The sequence below is a fragment of the Rutilus rutilus genome (assembly GCF_951802725.1).
Source record: "Rutilus rutilus genome assembly, chromosome: 12".
NCBI classification, from domain to species: Eukaryota; Metazoa; Chordata; class Actinopteri; order Cypriniformes; family Leuciscidae; genus Rutilus; species Rutilus rutilus.
In genome coordinates, this window is record NC_140217.1 from 29,217,762 (window position 1) to 29,238,478 (window position 20,717).

The 20,717-nt window shown below is 36.0% G+C and overlaps 1 protein-coding gene across 3 annotated transcripts in view; it reads left to right on the forward strand.

The window, feature by feature from the left end:
• negr1 (neuronal growth regulator 1) overlaps positions 1-20,717 on the forward strand; it is a 191,358-nt gene that overhangs the window by 19,479 nt on the left and 151,162 nt on the right. For all 3 annotated transcript variants that reach the window (XM_084426160.1, XM_084426161.1, XM_084426159.1), the window contains exons 2-3: positions 7,603-7,841; positions 19,198-19,323. In XM_084426160.1, the coding sequence (XP_084282286.1) occupies positions 7,603-7,841; positions 19,198-19,323 (365 nt within the window). The remainder of the gene's footprint in view (positions 1-7,602; positions 7,842-19,197; positions 19,324-20,717) is intronic.

A 20,717-nucleotide genomic window follows, 5' to 3' on the forward strand; every position in this document is an offset into this window, starting at 1 on the left:
AATGGTAGTTAGCTGCAATATAATGTGCATTTTACTTCATTTATTAAAACTGTATAAAAAGAACTCTGTCCTTTAGAAATGAGAGCCTATGTGCACTTAGGCAGCATTTTAATAGCTTCTCCACATTCAGTGATCTTCATTAGTTTTGACCATTGTTTGGCATTTGGCAGCCAATAGCCTCTGTTTCCATGTCCACGTACATCCAGATGTAATTATCATCATTTCTCATTGCTAAGGGCACTTATGGGAATGTTGCCAGGTGGTTTTCAACACATTACAGACAATATTATAGCTTGGCTTTGACATTTAATCTGGTGTTGAGAACTTGTGGCACATTGTGAGACAAGATTTGTTGGCTGGGATCAACTTAATCTTATTTTAATCCTTGGTCTTCACAAAAGAGTACCTCTCTTGCTTTAGCTCTTTGGTACACGCAAAATCAACAGTGGGGTCAACAACAGGCAGGCACATATGTCTTATGAAAGAAAAAAAAGACACAAATAGTGTGTGTGTGTGTGTGTGTGTGTGTGTGGGGTGGGGGTGGGGGAATCCTCCTTTGGGGTTTGAGGAGGATGCTGCAATCCCAGTGACATTCTCCGTGCTTGAATCCCTGTGATGTTTGATCTAAATGCTCTTCCCGCTCTTATTGTGGCCGATTCATCTGTGCATGTCTTTGCAATCTTTAAACAAAATGTAACAACATGCTTCGTCTCTGAAACGACTTCTCATTTCGCCTGACATCATCATGATCAGCAGGGAAAAATAACATGTTTCAAATACTGTCTGCTGCTAGCTGCAGCCACCATATGAAACTAGCGTAGCGAACACAGATATGGCTGGAAGGTGCGTTTTCAGCTTTTTCCCTCCCAAAACTCTGTTCCCTATTCCCACTCCCAAACTAGCCTGGATGTGTGCCTGCTGGCTTGAATTGTTCCGCTTTGAAGAAGGAAGAATATCACTGAGTTTGTGGTTTAGTTTGAGGCATTTCACTCCTGAATGCTTCCACAATTTGTGTGTGTGTGTGTGTGTGTGTGTGTGCGCGTGCCGACAAAGATAATATTACTAGCTACTAGTAATTTTTGAACTTGTGGGGACATGTTTTGGTCCCTATGGGGAAAACAGCTTATAAATCATACTAAATTATGTTTTTTGAAAATGTACAAATGTAGAACGTTTTCTGTGAGGGTTGTGTTTAGGGGTAGGGTAATAGGGGATAGAATATAAAACAACTTTTTGTGCAAACTGTATAAAACATTTTTTTTCCAGGATTATTTGAAATAACATATAACATTATAAATGTCTTTACTGTCACATTTGATCAATTTAATGCATCTTGCAAAAAATATGCAAAAAATTACTGACCCCAAACCTTTGAACGGTAGAAGGGAGAAGGAAAATAAACACATTTATTCTGGTAAATGCACTTTTTTTTATATATAAAATGCACATCTTTCTTAAATAAACACATCGTGTGTTCAGAGTTCTTTAAACCTTAATGGAATCCCTCTCAAAGGCTTTGCCAGAAAACATACCTTAAGTGAATCATTCAGCTGGAAAGAGGGATCAGAAGAACAAAAAAAAAAATCTGGGTCAATCTGAAATGAAAAGAAAATCCAGTTTAGATTACAGAAAACACCCCCTGTACTGTAAAAGCAACTGTAATTGGTGGAGCTCAACGTAGTCAGTGTTTAAAGGATATCAGTGTGTTTAACTTATGGTGGCACGATTCTTTAGATGCGTCAAATCCGAAAACGTGCACTTCAAGCCAAAAAAAAAAGACAAAGGCCTCATGAATCTGCTTTTCAGGAAGCATGTTTTGAATCAGAATAAACCAGATGAAGACCTAATCAGTGTTTCACAATGTGTAAAGCCTCTGTGGATTTTGAAGAGATCATGAGATGAAAAATCCCACCAGTGAAGAGGTTTGCCCTTATGAGCTTCATAGAGCAGTGCTTTGAAGGGATGAATAAGGATGATTAAGGGAAATTTCAGGGAGAGAGGAAGAACAAACATGACTTGATTACAGTCTCTTCTCTCTGCTGTTTTGAGACTTTGAGAGCACATGCTTATTTAAATTAGTAACAATGCGAATTGGCCTGGAAATACAAATCTGGATGCAAAATATACAGGGCTGCAGTGGTTTTGGGATAGGGGAGAGTGGGGTAAGATGCGACAGTGGGTAAGCTGGCATTTTTACCATAGACAGCTGCCTGTGATTGAGAGAGATTCATGAAAAAAATATATTTTAAGAGAAGTGAGGTTTTTTTCATGATACAATCTACTTTGCATGTCAAAGTAAATTTTCTACATGGAAGGTAAGATGTCAAAAATAAAATAAAAAAATATATATATCATACATATCACAAATGTAAAACCAGTCAAACCTCGGCTAAAATTAGCCATGAATTGTTAACGAAGGTTATAGTGAGCATATGGTTTAATGATCTTTTAGTTAAAAGGCTTCCTTCCGCATTTCCATTAAATCAATATAGTTGTGCTGGTATTTCTGCACTATAATATCATATTAGGCCTATATTTTTTAAGCATTAGAAGCACAATTCACATTTTATGTAACAGTAACAGTAACATTATTTTAACCCTTTGAACCGATAAGAAGCTAAATAATCTCATTCTGTTTTATTATTGAGTGTTTACTGCATTTTTCAAGTTCAAGTTACAGTATTGTAAGATAAAATAATCTTTAATTATTTATTTTAATTATTTAACTACAAACCAAACTAGCTTGCCCTCTTAATGAGTTATAGTGTGCACACACACAGAAGTCCCACAGAAGTCCAAAGGTTCAAAGACTAGGCTAACACATGCTAGTAGGTGCATAAAATCGCCTTTGAACCTCTTCCACTTGTTTCTTTCAGGTAGCACAAAGGAAATATAGCACACATGGAGGTCCGTACTCTTTCCTTCACAGTATCCTACACCTCAGTGGGAACTACTTACACCTTTGTGTGCAGGTGGTGGGCTTTGTCTGAGTAGATCTTTGCAGTGCTTTAACACCAGCCATCTTGCTTTTTCAGAGGTTAGAATTGGTGATGAAACCTTCACTGTCAGGGATGTAGGGAGTCTGCCTGAGGAGCTTTTACAAGAAGATCAAAGAGTTTAGCTTTTACCAAATAATCAGACAGTTTTTATCAAATAATTTATTAGTGATTGTGGTAGATTCTTCCCTAAACCTAACTATCTGAGGCGTCTCCAAATCGATACCCAATTGACCTTATTAACTGAGGCGTCTCCAAATCGAAACCAATACCTTTATCTGGGGCGTCTCCAAATCGACACCCAATTCCTTAAACTGGGGCGTCTACTAATCGAATACCTTTATACTCTAGCTCTTAAGTCTTCAGTCGACAACTGGCCGAGTCTTACTCTAACTAACTTGCTTCCCTAAACTAGCTTACGTCCTGCGCAGGAATAATCGACAAACAGACTTAAGCAAATGTCCTTCAAATGCTTTAATCACAGCCGGGAGATCTTCCCGAGCAGTTCTCAGGGAATCTCTCCCAAGAAGCAAGGCCGGAGGATCTCCGACAAATTCCATTGAGAATCCCACCAGATAACACGGACACAACAGTTTTTATAGAATCGAGAAAATAAATAAGACTAACATGTCAGCTTCAATATGATTGGTTCAATCATCCTTTTCCTCTGTCACTGGCACAAGCAAACTCTGTTTTTGTGATTACTTATCACAAGGTTTGGGAACTTTTCATCTGTCTAGTTTCACTTCCCCTAATTGTTATTTATACATACACACACACACACACACACACACACACAATCAAAGTTTTCCCAAAGAGTTTGGAAACATTTAAAAGCATATGAATGTCGTTCCTGCAAGAAAAACAAATGTTAGTTGATTAATTAAAGTTGATTAATTAAAAAATCCATCAGTAGATCATTAACATTGCAAATCACACTCTTAAAGGGATAGTTCACTAGGAAATTCAAATTCACTAGGCTTCATGTTAATCAAAACCCTTGTGACTTTCTTTAAAAAAAAATGTTTTTTTGTAATATCTCAAATAGTAGCGAAATAACATGAAACCAATCTGATAATACTGGCATGAAATATGGAAATTGCATAAAATGTTAAAATCATGTCAATCAAAACCCTTGAGACTTTCTTTCTTCAAAATGTTTTTGTAATATCTCAAATAATAGCGAAATAACATGAAAACAATCTGATAATACTGGCATGAAATATGGAAATTACATAAGATGTTAAAAGCCCCTGTGGTGAAAATCAAGTTTTTAATGTTGTTTATGTCTGTGTGATGATTTTAATATGCTTTATGTGCAAATTCAACAGTCAAACCATTGCTTAGTATTTTCTTCTGAAAACTGCAGTGTATCAAAGTCAGTCTCAAAAACGCAGTTTGGAACCAGCCGTTTCCTACCATCACAGACGTGTAACCAGTACCGACAACGTGTGGGGCGGGGTTTTTCCACAGTGAGCACAAGAACACCTTTAAGAAGGGACTGGAAAAACCGGGTACATATAGCAATATAGCTGGTGAATTATGTATGATGTATATTATGATGCTATAATGAACTATATGCCTTTCACAGACTTTCTTAATGTTCAAAGCGTTTCTAAGGATGCTGATATTTAGAAGGCATGTTGTCTGGCGAAAGGAACATGGTTTGTGTAACATTAGCAACACGTAATTAGCTGTTTGATTACGTAGTCAAGCCAAAGGCTAATCATATTAATTACCACTATGTGTCCGACATTGTAGAGAGCGATACATAAAACGCATTACCATTCTGATACATCGATTTGTAGACGACCCTGTATAATTCACTCTTCCATTTCTTCTTCTAAATCATGTTTCCTTTTCAAACATATATGGCAGAATTAAACCAGTATATCCACTTGCTATGTGTAGCGTTTACTACAGTTGACCGAGTAGATCAGGTAGTCTGAGCTGGTGTGATTGATTGAAGGCGGGACTAATTTGCATATTAGGCTAATGGTTCCGTGTATGCTAAATGTAGAAAGGGTGTAGTAGAGTTACATTCAAGCTATTTAAAGGCATGGAGAAATTATTTTCACAGGAAAAAAAATATTTAAATATGTCATTATGATTATCAAAGATGAGTTTTAAGGGATATAATTATTGACTGCAGGGGGATTCCAGAAGAAGAAGAATTATGGCTTTTGTAAGAACAAGTTGAGCATTAACATTTGCCAGACCCTAGGAATGTGCTTAAGTGTGATTTCATGTTCTGCAGTCACTTGTAGATGTGCATGCTTGGTTGAACACTTAATGTGAATTTATGGCTATATACTGTATGCTGTAAGTTTTTATTTATTTGGATAATTATTTATTTAAGTGTAAAAACTGTTGCAGTGTCTCATATCTATTATGATATTAATGCTAATGTGAAGGCTATATCATCTGTATTGAAATGAATTAGTTATGCTTATGAATCTAAGCCTACATAAGTTATACCCTATTATCTGTCATTGAAATTCAGGGATGTGGCATGCAAGCTCTGGGCAAAATATTATCACTAATATTTTAGATGTTTTTTCATACATTTCAGATTTAAGATGGTACTAGGTACTAATAAAAGCAACAATTAATGTTTTAGTTGTTACTTTTATTGGATTTATGATGCTGTACACAGCATGCGATTTGACATTATGAAATGTTTTTAATTTAGGAGGCTGTATTCTAGAAGCAGCAATACATTTTTTAATAAGATCTGCTCTAAATCACATTCTCCAGTGGGCTTTTCTCATGCATAATGGTAACTCAACTGTGTCATCTTGTCTTATCATTGTGTGTACACTTTTTAACAAGCCCAAGTGAAACCAAAGTTAAGTCCCGTTTCATAACATCAGCCTCTTTTTTTTTCTTCTTTTTTTTTTTTTTGTGGCGTGTCCATCACATTTGAGAAATATCCATTCAACTTTGAGGAAGTGCGCTGAGCCCCTCAAGGTACTGACGGATATGTTGACTCCCATCTCACCTGTAACCTCAAGAGTATCCTGTGTGAATAACTCTCATCACTGCTGACAAACAACAAATATGTTAGACGTGCTACCAGATTAAAGTTCCAAGCTGCATCTTTTTTTGTTTGTTTGGTTTACTTTTTCAAAGTCTTGTGTTTGAAGGACAGAACTGTAAATTTGAAGATGTCATGTTTAAATGAATGAGGGCGAGTAATTATGGCAGAATTGAAAGTTTTGGGTGAACTAGCCTGTTAAATATATGCATACCAATCTCTGTTCAGGTTTAGGATAACAGTAAAACAACATACAACATAAGATGATATTAAAAGGATAGGTCCCCCTTCCTCCCCCCACCCCTCAATTATGACTCTCATGTCTTTCCAAGCCTGTGTGACTGACTTTCTTCACAATTTATTTTGGTATATCTTAAATAGTGTATCTCCCAAACATGAAAATAGCCTGATAATACTGCCATGGAATATTGAAATTACATGAGATTTAAAAACATTAAATATTTGTGAGTTGTGTTTTGAAATCAGAACTGTCCATTTGAAGATGTTTAAACACGTACAGAAGATAGAAATCAAAAACAAAACAGGATGACCTTGAAATTAAAAAACAAAAACATGGTTTTTGAGAGAGAAGGAATGTCATGCAACCTGTCCATGTTAGGATCTGCATAATGTGGCTTCTACGAAGTGACAGTTGGATTTGCACCAAAATACTGTTGGTTTTAATTGGGCTGCGTGGCTTTTGACATCAACAGCAAAAGATATGGGAACCACTTTCTCCTTCCTTTAAAAAGTTGATAAGCCTATTTAATTTGCTCTCGTAAATGGATGATTATACACTTAGTTGCATTTTAGTTTGCATTTAGCATCGTTTTTTTTAGAACAGACGTGTGACCCATTTTTGGGTCTCGACCCACCATCTGGGAGCTACTGCTTAAATATTAAATAGTTATTTTGTTGTTGTTGTGTTTGACAGTTTCTTTTGTGCACACCAGGGACTGATGTCGTTTGTATGAATTGCACGTGGTGTTTATTAAACAGTCAGAATGACTTTTCCCACTGTCTAAAATATATATATATATATCTTTTTTTTTTTTATTCTAGTCAGTTTGGAGTGTTACGCGTGGAAAGACGCATTGTGTCTTGTAAATCACGTTCTTGGTCAATATGTTCTGTGTAAATCTGCTATTTCATTCATAGAGCCAGAATTACTAACAGCTTGCTCCAGTGCAAACCCTCTTTTGGCGTTTAAAAACTACTGACAGGATTTACTAAAGATACGCAGTGAAAAACTAGCGCTAAATAGGCGTGGACACAGTTATTTTTTCGGCTGACATTATTGCATATGTAGGCTATTTGTAGGAGTTTCCCTTTCAGATGCAAAATTTATGGGGGGAGAGTTTTTAAATGAATAATGCAAGGTGATTTATTAAGGTTTGTGAATTTCTGCTAGTCAATATACTGGTATTTGCGCCATTATTTAAACCAGACTCTAATTTGTGCTGCTCTTGGTACATTGAGTTGGTCATTATGGAAATGATCTGGCTGATGTTGTAATATCTGTCGCCCAGGTCCTTAGTTTTGAAATGTCTGCCTTCATTCTGATTTCAGATGCTACCTGTTGGATGGGATCTCAAAAGGAGCATGGTTGAACCGTTCCAGTATCATTTACGCAGGGAATGACAAGTGGTCAGGGGATCCTCGTGTGTCCATCGTATCGAATGTGGGGGATAAACATGAATACAGCTTACAGATACAGAAAGTGGATGTAACGGACGAGGGCTTGTACACCTGCTCGATACAGAGTGAACGTAACCTACGCCCAAAGCTCATTCAGTTAATTGTAAAAGGTGAGTGTTTCATCAGATTTCATATCAACCACTTTTTCCATTATGGTTTGCCATGTTTTTCATTGATAAATAACTACTTTAGCGATATATTACTAAACTAGTTTGGTTTTTAGGGGTGAGGGTGGCTTTGAACTGCATTGCATTAACAATATTTTTCCTGTTTGCTGACTATATTTATTAAAAGAATCGATAAATTTGTGTTGAACTTACATCCATATTCATGAAAGTATATTTTGATTTCAAAGGGCCCAAAATGTCAAACAAAATTTTAATTAAAGCTTAGAGTAGTTTTTCATACATGTATGTTTGCAGTCTTACTGAAAATATGGAATGAATGTGTAACTAATGACTATGAAATCATCAAACGTTGGTGAAAACCTTTTACATTTCATTATGTAAATTGGGATTCTAGTTCTACATGTGTGTTCCCCTTTTAAAAAATGTGCCTATAGGCTATAGATAGAAGTTGGAGTGTAGGATGTAGTATGAGATTTTATGTTACGTAATAACATAATGATTAAATACTGCCAAGTTCAAGTGGATCTAAATATACATTTTATGGGGTTTGATTGTTAATTTTTATATGTATTGATGTTTTTTTTTTTTTACGGTGGGCAAATAAGTCAAAAGTAAATTAGACTGTCTTTAGAGGAGTGGCTCCATTTATGGTCCAAATTTATGCTGTAAAAAATGAAAAAATGTTCTCCGTTCTGCTCAGCAGCATAATTACTGATAATGTCCATGTGAAATAAAATTTTACATCATAGTAACCAAACAGTTGATGGGCCCCATTGACTTACATAGTATGGGGGAAAAAATCAATGGGGCCCATCAACTGTTTGGTTACCCATATTCTACAAAATATCTTTTGTGTTCAGCAAAAGAAATCCATTTATACAGGTTTGGAACAACTTGAAGGTGAGTAAATACTGACAGAATTTTCATGAGATGCCACCTGGGATGCTTTTTAATTTCTATTGAAGGAGTTCCCATGTATGCTGGTTCCCATGTTGGCTGCTTTTCCTTTACTATCTGTTCCAACTCTTTCATTTTTTTTAGCTCATTTAAATTGATTACAATTTTAGCTTTATAAAGTAGTTCATATTTAGGCATATAAATATGATATCCATTTTTTCAAATTTTTCATTATTCTTTTGAGCTGTTGTGTAGATATCTGCTTTGTTTATTGGCTTCCCCTCACATTCCAGTCATTAGGAGATAGTTGCATGATGAATATTTGTCTAAATTCTCTGGTAGGCTGTTATTGTGTGTTTCTCCGGCAAAGTAAACTTGGTGTTTATGGTTGACCCCTCAGTAGGAGGTGCTGACTCTCAGCAGTGGCAAATATGCTTATTTTCTATGCGCTCTGTTTTCTAAGTCCACTGTCTATAATTAACTAGAGAAAGATCACTGTAAGGACCCTAACCCTCTTTGAGATAAAGCAAACTAATACGGACCATTCATATCTGAAGATGTGTAGTTAGAGGCTGTAACCTGTAGCCCATCACTGAGTCTCTTCTGTGTAATTATAATCAACAAAATGAATGTCCTTCTTTTTCACTCTCTTAGCCGAGGGCTGTTTCATGATCATGATGGATCTTTTGTCCTTAGAATACATTACTTGCATGTATCTCTGCATGATCTAGGATAATTAATAAGTACTGCTAAGAAAATATACAAGCACTGTTGGGGTAACGACAAAAACTAAAGAGAGAGAGGAGAAACGACAGGAAACACATGATGAACAGCAGTCTTGTAATAGGAATCGGTGAGTGGTAAATTTAATCTCCTGCAGAATTGTATCAAAAATGAAATTGCTAGATTGACTCTTACAGTGGCACAAATCCTAGAACCCCAAATCGTACGTAATGCGATTAAAATGTCTTATTTGTCCTTTAGGAAATTTGAACAGACTGTACTTGCAGGCTCTTCGATATATCTTGATGTATCCTGAACGTTTGTGTGGACGAAACAGTTTTGCTAGGTCATTCTTTCTAGCCGACGGGTCAATACTGGGCATCATCAGAGAATGAGTGTGCTTGTTTGTTTTGTAGGGATCGAATGAGGATAGCCCACACACATTTTTTGGAGAATAATCACCTATCTTCTCCACCACTTAAATCTTAGCCTTGTTTACCAGACAGTACCATTTGTCAAAGTCCTTGGTGAGTCACCATTAAATAGAGCAGTTTGAGACCACCACATTATTCTTTTATAGATGTGCTTAGTTTGTGAATGACAGATAAATGTATTGCTATTCTGCACATAGACCCTATATATCTAACTTAGCTAAATATTAGGAGCGATGGTCTGTTTGTCATCAGCAACCACCATTTTGTTTATTGATCAAGAAGAAGCAAGGCAGCCTGGCATTGCATACTTTCCAGTATAGCGGCAACAGTAAGACTGAATAGAAAGGACTTTACTGTTTCTATACGTTTTGTTCATGACTTCTATGGAAGTGATTCAGTGATCAGTCATGAAATATTGATTGTCTCACATCTAAATTTCAAGGGCTTCTAACCTTATTTAACATCGAAATTCCAAGTCTTTTAAAGTCATACAATAGTTTTGTAGACAAACAGACTGAAATTTAAGACGTTATTCAGAGAACATGATCTCTCCGTGGCCTCTCTCAAATGCCATTCCCTGTTTCACATTGCCAAACTGGTCTGTCATGTTCAGTTACATCAGTGGCTTCAACTTGGCTTGATTGTGTCACTGACATCAAACTAGGGGTCGGTGATATACCAGTCGGCATGATAAACCAAAATAAATTTGTAGAGATTTTGGACTATCGTCTCTATCGCGGTTACGCTGAAGTGACGTTGCTGTGCTGTGCAGTCACGAAAGCTTATCATTTGCATATGTTTTTAAGCAAATGCCTCGTAAACAGTCATTTATGTCTTAAAGGTATTGCGGAGGATTTTCTTTTTCCGGGTGGATCATCAAGACTATTGGTCCTCCTAAGTGTCAATCATTCTGGTGATATGTTTACGTAAGGCCGTCGTACGTGCTCGTGCACACGATTCACACGATGGCGTGCGCTCAAAACATAGGTTGGGCTTCCCACTGATGCCTCAGTCGCGAAGTTTCTACTTGACAGGTAAAGTTTGGCATGCTATTTGGAGAAATCCATTTAAAATCACTGCTAGTAAAAGTTGATGATTAGCTCGTGCATGCTCTCTCGTGCACACGTTTAATAGGCGTTCCCTCTCGGGAGCAGGTAGAGTGTTGCGCATGTGCATTTTTCCAAAAAGTGGAGAGGGCGGTTCTTTTCTAAAATTCGGGGAAATCCTTCGCTTTACCGAATGAAAACAGTTGAGAAAGAAAACACATCTTTAACAGTATACTGGATCCATGTAGTCTTAAAGTGACAGCAGCCTAATATACCTGCTGTCATGTGTGTCATTACTGTTAATCAAACAACAAAAATTAGAAAATCTCTCAATGCTCTTGACTAAATCACTTTTGTAATTTTAATAAGAATAAATGTATATTTAATTTACACAGTAAAAACTATGCAGTGTTTTTTTTTAATACATTTGATTAATTTATACAATTTAAGTTCAAGTTATTTCTAGTGCTTGAAGTTTTCAGGTAAATCTATTGAATTTTTGTCTTTGTTCTATTGTAGATTGGTGTCCTTTTGCTGGTAATTAGTTTCTTTGTTCTTATTTTATCACTGACAGTTTACTTGTCTTCAGTAAGCTTGAGAGTTTTTATTTTATTTATTTTTTATTTTAATTTTTTTACTTATGCTAGTATTAGTTCTTTGTGATATTGAAATTGGTAACAAGACTTGTAAAATTTCAATGGTATAAAAAAAATGTATATCAAAAAAAAAAAAAGATATATATTTTTATTGTGACATTAAATTATCGTAATATAAGATTTTGATCATATCGCCCAGAAGTTCTACACTCAAATTATCTTTGATTTCTTCCTCCCCCACTGAATAGTTCACACTTATGTTTAGAATTTATTGGAATAATTATTGGGCAAAAGATTTTTAACTGAAATTATTGTTATTTTTGCTTCTGCATTATCCAGTAGCATAGTAAATAGTTTTAATTTTTTCAAAGGCTACACAATTTGTTTTATTGTTTCAATATTTTGATCTACTGCTGTTTTGACATTTAAATTTCTGCATTTTTACAATAAAAAAAAAGTATTTACTTTTATAAAACAAATTACAAATAAGGACATCCATGAAAGTAGTTTTAGTCATTTTAGGTCACTTCTGGGTACAGATTTGTCCCCAAAATATGGCTAAGAAGGCGCGCACACACACACACGCGCAAAGTTTTCTATTCATACATTTTAAAATGTAATTTATTTCTGTGATGGCAAAGCTGAATTTTCAGCAGCCATTACTCCAGTCTTCAGTGTCACATGAAATCATGTGAGCCTATCAGAATGAGTACATTTCAATATACATTTATTAGAATGAGTACATTATTATTTATGTGTTTAAAAAAGAAGCAGAAAACAATCAGAATATTGTACCTGGTGGGAAGTGCCCAATGTTAACATTACCTATATTGCCATTACCTATATTATTATACAGTGCTGCAGAGGCCCTTCATAATGCAGAGGGTAACTGCAATGGCCCTATAGTATGTAGTGTTTAATAAACAGCTGTGATACTAAATTCTGCTGAGGTAAAATTGCTGCAGACCCTTATCATGATATACGGGTCTTAATTAATTAATGCAAATTAATGACTTAAAAATCATACAATGTGATTTTCTGGATTTTTGTTTTAGATTCCGTCACTCACAGTTGAAAAGTACCTATGATAAAAAATTACAGACTCCTACATGCTTTGTAAGTGGGAAAACCTGCAAAATCGGCAGTGTATCAAATACTTGTTCTCCCCACTGTATATGGTGGCCTGCATCGTATCATGACATTGTTGCTGATACACAGCCCTAATATTTAGGCATGTATGCATGTATGTGTGCATGCATGCATGCACCGATACCACTTTCTATAAACAATCCAAGACCAATACTTTCATTTTTGGTACTCGCCATTACCGATCACCGATACGATGCCTGTATTTACATTCATTGCATTTAAAATGTTTTCAAATATTGGCCATACCAAAAGAATGTGAATTATATTAGTTGGCTTAATTAGTTTAGCAAATAGATATTTCCTTCAGTTATTTTGTCTTTCATTTAATAGCACTGCGCATATATAGAGATTCTCCAGCAAGGCTCAAATCTAAGGATTTTTTCTACTGGCCAGTAGGCCCAGTGGTTTAAATTTTTACTGACCCAGTAATATCACAATTCTGTAGTCCAATGTAGACACTACTGCAAAAACTATTAGCATAACTGATATAAATTTAAAACATTATTGTGTATACAATTATTCTGAATTGATCAAGCAAAAAACAACACTGGTATCACAATCATTAGTCCTCAGTTTTGCTGGAACATCGTTAAGCTAGGTTAAGATGTTTTGAACTTCATCTAAAATGTCATGAAATATTAAGCCTCATTTTAGATTCTGTACCAGTGAGTCTGCACCTCACAGCAACTCTGCAAAGTCTTTAATGTGAAAGTTGATCCTTTCATGAATACCTAATATTCCTCTCCCTGATATCTCTGTTCATACTGTAAGCACTCTTGCCTATGATACAGTGTGCTGGGGAACAAAGCAGTGTGTCTATGTCAGAATGTTACTTGTATACCTTTTATATTATATTAATATCTTAAGTGAGACATAAATAAATGACGAGGAGAATATTTAGAAATATCATCAGAATATTTTTTTTACTAATTTCATTTAATCAAAGTACTACATTTCAATTAACTCTTCAAATGGACACGTTGTACCAAGAGAGCTCATGTACTGGGTCGTGCACAACCTCACTGTCTCACGTTCCGTGGCATTACCAACTGAAGAAATCCCTGTGGGTTGAGCAGCCTGTCAGAGGGTTTGTGTTTCGTTTCTGTCTATGACAACTAATTAGGGATCTAAGTTGGTTGGTTTTAGCAGCCTTCAGGTTGTATGGGGAATTGGGAACCGCTATGAATGAATGTGAAATCTGGCAGTTTTGCAAGTGTAGCGTATTTCCACTTCCAGCCACATGAGTATATTTAAAATACATGTGCATATTTGTACTACAATATAGTCTCTGGATCAAAATATTCAGTATTCCCTGTAATGGTGTGCATGGATGAATCATAAGGAGTATTCCCAGTATGCACTCTGTTTTAAAACCTGTTACGCTTTCTATTAAGGATGCATCCTAACTGATTTGGAATGCTTTACATTTGCAGCAACTCTGCATCATACAAATAGCAAGACTACAAAAAAAGAGACTAATTTGGTGTTAGCATGTTGCTAGGCTAACAAAATTATACTCTTAGCATAAAAATACATACAGTAGTTCATAAATTATATTTTAGAATATATTCGCTGCCTCAGAGCAATTAGGAAGTTGACTCTCTTGTGAAGAATACCTGTGACGGTGGATTATAATTAGGTTGTTTCTTCTGTTTTTCTTTCCTTTTCTTGTTCTTTTGGTTTACATTATTATCCTAGAAGGCAGCAAAATCATGCTTTCTACCTTTTGGAACAGCCGTAGCATTGGGTTTGCGCCTAGGATTTCTTCAAGTGCTGCCTATGCTGCCTATGTTGGCTCACTAGCTTTTGGAAAAGAGCCGCATAGTGAATCACATTGGACGCTCAGGACACAGAAGTTTATTATTATGTTAAAGTTGTTACTGACCCTCTGCCTTCCTGATCTCACTGTCTCTTTCTAGATAAGTCAGTGTGAGCTTGATGCAGTGAATGTAATGTCCTTCCTAACATTTCGTAACTGAAATCCTAATATATTTTTTTGTCAAGTGATTTATGGCAGGATTTTCAGACTGAAGACCCAACTGCATTTAAACCAACTGTACACATGAAACATACTTTTTTATACATACTGATATGGTTTGATGTGCACAAACCAAACAACTTTAAAAGGTTTACCTTTGTACCCTAAAGGCAGAGGCGGCCTTACCTATGTTTCAACCGTTTCAATTGAAACAGGCCCCGCCCTCCAACAGACCAGCAAAATCCCATTCATTTTCGCTGTAGGATATTGATTTTCAGCCATAATGTCTAAACCATCCAAGGTAGATTGACCACGAGCTACGAGGTTGTGAAACGAACAGCTTTATTCAGTCTAACGTTACCAAAAGTAAGTGACCTCTTTCTTTGGTCCAGCATCTGTAACGTTAACCCTACCGGCGACAGCAGCGGCCGAACCCCCGTCACAGGATGCTAGCCAAAATAAAGATAATCCGTTTTCAACAAACATCAACTTCAAATATCGTTTTTTATTTATTTATGAAGTTCGGTTCAGTGTAAGTCAGACACTTTTTCTTCTTTGCTTTTGTTAAATAATTCAAGTTGAAGGGGATGTTTGAGCGTTTTTTTTTTTTTTTTAAGTAAGCCCAGACAGCTGAAAATATAACGTTAGCCTACTGCGCAAATCAATTAAGCAGTGAAGTTGCCCTGCATGAAAGGGCGAGGCTTATTCCAACGTAAAACGCTGTATAATTGTATAGTTTAAATCAAATATGGTTGGATTATTTCTATGTTGAGCTGCCTGTTCATGAAGCCATTGATGCAAACCAACAGGAATCCTTGCTTTTTCTGCTCTATTATGTTTAAGTTTCATGTGGGTAGGGCCCCATATTAGTTATTGAAACGGGCCCCCAGATGCTTATTAGTGCATATTAGTACCTTAAACGTACATATATTAGTACCTAAAAGGTGCATATCAGTACCTAAATTGTACATATTATTACTTTTACCACCCCAGTAAAAGCTTTTATAGCTTTTTTTTCTGAGAGTTCACTATAAGTTCATGAAAAAAATTTCTTTCCACTGACCAAATGAACTAAAAGCTCTTGTGTGAAAACTCATAAACTCTGCTGGCTTCAACAGTAATAACATACACGTTCATTTTATTATACATCCGTGTTAACTTGTTTTTTCATTATTTTTCCAGCCAGACAACAACTAGATAAGACTGCATCTGATTTCTTTGCCTGTCTCTCCTTGGCTCTTTGCCTATGCTAGTCTGCATCATGACAGGAGCCCACTTTTCCCTCAGCTCTGTAATTGGAATGTGGGCTGGCAGTGTGTGAAGCAATGGGGTCTTGGAATTGGGTGGCAACAGTCAGCCCTGGAGAACCTGTCAGAATTTATAGAAAGGCAAGCCATGTACTCCACTTTATTCAGAGGAAACTCTGCATTTTAATAGCTGTAAGCGTTTCAGTAATTCAAGGTGGCGTCATTAGAGGCTTATTTATTCACTCTGGGGCTGAGAGACAGAAAATGCCTCCCCCATCAGCTGTGGCAGCTCCATCTCAGCGCCTCCCGCCGAGGAGAGGAGGAGGGAGAATTAGAGTTGAATGGGCAAACATGACAATCGTGCAACAGTTAATGAATTAAATGGAAAACAAAGCATCAGGTTGTCTTGAATGGGGCCTTGGGGTAGGGCTTTAGCATTGTCTTGTTTTTCTCTTGTCATCATTACCTTACCAATTGAACAGACATAGTGGAAATAAACAGGTTAAAAATAACTATGGCCAAAAGCATTGAGGGTGACAATCGGAATGGATTCATAGAAGTCAAATTGTGGTTAGACCTTGAGATTAAATAACACGTGCTTTCATTATGAATTTAGTGATAGTTAAAAGAGCATGCTGGGATAGGTTGTTGACCTTTACATCTGTTTATGTTGCCATTTCAGTGGAGTGCCGGGGCATACCAGTCCTCTCGGCTTTTTTAAGCTACTTGAAAATACAGAGAGGTTTTCATTTCATCTGATAATATACTCTGTATTCACAGGTGGTACACACAAGACCAGTAATGAAAGTCAAAACTGTCTCGGGCTGTAATGAGAGATATTCCTTCAGTGCATCAAATCCTCTGGACTTTTTCACTGCCAACTTATAAGCTCAAAAAGCTCAATTGTTTCGACACAATTTTGCTATTATTGCATTGTAATAGTAAAGAAGTGTGTGTGGGGGGGGGACACAATAATAAAAGACTTCAAATCTGATGGTGTGCATTCACAGAGAAAGTTCTAGGATATATGGCAAGATGTTTCTTCGAACATGTTCAGCTTAAAGATCTGCAAAGGCCCCACATCTCATTTAAAGGGCCGGTACCTGACTCCTCAGGCATTGACTAATAGGGTCTTGATCCTGTTGAAGGCAGATATGATCAGTAGACGAATGCAACATTTTCCCTTTGTGCTATCAGTGATTGTGGACATTTGTCAACAGTGGGAGGAAGTTCAAGTAAACCTGCAGTGGAGAGCATGACCGTCAGATCAGTGCTTTCAAACAATGAAACGGTTCATTGGAATTTCAACCATCCATTTAGTGCCAACAGATTACAAAAAACATGATAAGAAAGACTTAAACTGGAGATCAAATTGTGTAGGAGTGAATGATGTTGCTGTTTGTTTGCAAGGTACAAATTCCTGAATGTTTGATTTCCTTTTGGAAGTAGTGGCATTTCATTGAAAACTTGAATGCCCGCTCATTATTTCAGTCCAGTATGTTTTAAAGGCTCTTATTTTGATTCTGTCAGTGTCTTGTTTTCTTCTAATTGATTTCCCCCAGATGAGTATCACTTATTCTATAATAGCGTAATTCATGTATATGTATGTGTATATATATATATATATATATATATATATTGCAGCTGGTTATACATGGATGCAGTGGGGAGGATAACCATTAAGTGACATGTACAATAAAATACAAATTAATTACAATTCAATTTACTGTTTGAGAAAAACAAATAAATATCTCTTGAGAAAGTTCAGCCATTATACATGCATCTCCAGTAAATGCATGGTGTTTAGAATATTATATTGGAGGTAGAGAGGGAAAGGATCAGAACTGGTCTAGTTAAATGCTAAACACTTCAAACAACCTGAATCATAGCCGGACCTCAAAAAAATGAACAAAGGGAATAGCTGATTTTGCAGACTCCTGACAATTTATTGCCTTTTTATGTAGGAAAGCAAAACCAGGAGGTTAGGCATTAATTCATGAACCCCTTGACAACTTACGTGTTTTTTAGAAAGAGTGAAGGCCGTGTGTGATGATAGGTGTAAGGGACTAAGGGTAAAGACTTATTTTTTTAGTTATTCATCTGCCAGAAAACCATCACTTTAATTTTAGCACCAAAATGTTACCTAAGATTCCATGAAGAATTCCAAATCAGATGTTTTATTCAACACATTAAATATTACATATACGTATGTAATATAATGTATTTCCATCACAGGTTTGGTCTTAAATTTCACACAAGGTGGTATTAAAAAGATCTTAAAAGTCTTACATTTAACTTGTTTATATCTGTAGACACCCTGTATTCGAAAATGCTTGACAATACCAATTCATTTCTTCTTTCTTATATTTTTGGGGGGTCCAGTCATACAATTCTGAGAATTATTTTTTGTCAGCATTGTTACTGTATACTTTTTCTGCCTTACAATAAAATATACTGAACAACGAAAAAAAATTATTTAAAAAAGCCTGCACTGTAAAAAAAAAATTGTATTTCATTGAACTCAAAATTGTAAGGCAACCAGTTACTTACTTTTTAAGTTAAACCAACAATATTTTTTTACAGTGTAGATAGTAAAAATAGGGAATACATTAACCTGATGTTGCAATAGTTTTTAGTTTTATTTAACGTTTTATCTTATCAATCTCTTGGCTCATGGACTATGAATACCCTTATTATTTATTTAAATCATATTACCCTTAGGCTTTATAATTGTGAAGTAAGCCTAGGATTTTCACCCTGTCAGAATGAAACCATGGAAGATGATTTTCTGGTCTCCCAATGTCAATAATTATCAAAAACAAGTTGATATTCAAAATGAATGAGTGATCATGGATATATCAGGTGGCGTCTAATGTAAATGGTTGTATCTCCTTAATTAAAATGACAGATTTTCACAGAATTTGACACACATACCATACGTAGAAATCATATTCTGCGGTGGGACCCTTCCAAAACTAAATAGGCTTATCTATTCTAAACTATATGGCTATTTTTAGCCATCAACAATAATTACAATGTTAACAATGTCCAACAAAAAGATTAGAGCAGAACAGTTATTCTTTTAAAATATGAATGGCAGACCTATGACCTTGTTGGGATAAAGTGGTATTGTGTTTGGACCTCTATAATTGCTGTTTGCAGCTATATTGACTCTTGTTGTTGTTTATACTTGACATTCTAGATCCAGGCATTTGGCATTGAGCTCATTTGCAGCTTTGTTTATCTAACTGTTTGTTTTGTTTCACAGTTCCTCCCAAAATCTATGACATTTCATCGGACATTACAGTAAACGAAGGCAGCAATGTTTCACTCATCTGCACAGCCAGTGGGAAACCAGAGCCCAAAATCTTTTGGAGACACATCACCCCATCAGGTGAGTTCAAAGCAGTTACTGTAAAATATGTCACAATAGGGCTTTTCACACCAGGTTCTCGTCGTTGTAAACCTAGTTTCAGACTTAGTCATTTAGAAGCGAGATTAGCAGGGATAGCACCGTTTTTGTGGTGTTAACCCTGCATTGCGGTGTTAAACTATAGTGTGAAATGATGTAGTGTTAGAATGGTACACCAGATGCTTAGCAACAGACAACGAATTGCGTGTCTCATATTCATGTACTTTGAACAGTCTCGGAAACACAGCACATTGAATAAACAGTCGTTTAAGCATTTGAGGAGAAAAATGTCAAATGGTGACAAGAAAATGTAACAACTGGACTGAGGAAGACACTATTTCATTCTTGCCTTTATAGTTTGAAAAGCCCGTTCAGGATAAACTTGGTAGTACAGTCAGCAATATATAATATGAGGATGCACAATGCTAGAGCCTGTATGTAAACATATCGTGTGTAGCATTCATCAAATCTGTGACACTGGCATTGCAATTGGTTTACAATGACCTAGGGTTAACTGTTTAAGTGTGAAACCCCCTAATATGTTAGATAGAATTTCACATCGTTTTTAAAACAGAGTAGAAATGTCTGTCCTGGTTGTTCAATGTGGTGGAGTTTGAGGCTCAGAAGATTATGAAACTAACATGTTTCTGTTCTAAACCCTCCATAACTGAGTTTAGGAAAGGCTTTTAATCAATTATCGCTTTATTTTTCTGTTGCTCTCACAAAGATGTCTTAGTTATCACTCTGCTGCAGCGTAAACAACATGTTGAGGAAGCATCAACCTCATCTTTACCTTTTATAGTTTGTATTCAGCTGTTAAAGCAGAAATTCTGGCACATTTTCAAAGCAAATTGAAAATTCAGTACAACAGCAGTATTTTTGAGTGGTTGTGAATTTTATTGAAGTCGGCTACACTTATCTTTGGACTGCCATATTCATTTCATTCTCCAGTGTATTTTGCGATTGAACTGCTTTTTGAGATTCTGATCAAAAGAATCATAAAACCCACTTCTTACCAAAGGTAGGATACTTCAAATTATAGAAACATAGAAATTCTGTCATAATTTACTCACCCTCAAGTTGCTCCAACCCTGTATTAATTTATTTCTTCTGTTGAACACAAAAGAAGATATTTTGAAGAATGTCAGTAACCAAACAGTTGATAGGCCCCATTGACTTCCATAGTATTTATCACTCTAAAAAATGCTGGGTTGTTTTAACCCAATGTTGGGTCACATATGGACTAACCCAACGTTGGGTTAAAAAATGCAGTTTAAAAATGGACAAATTGCATTTTGGACAAAATCAAAAATAGACAAAAATGCAATAAAAAAAAATGGACAAAAATGCAATAAAAAAATGGACAACTTGCATTG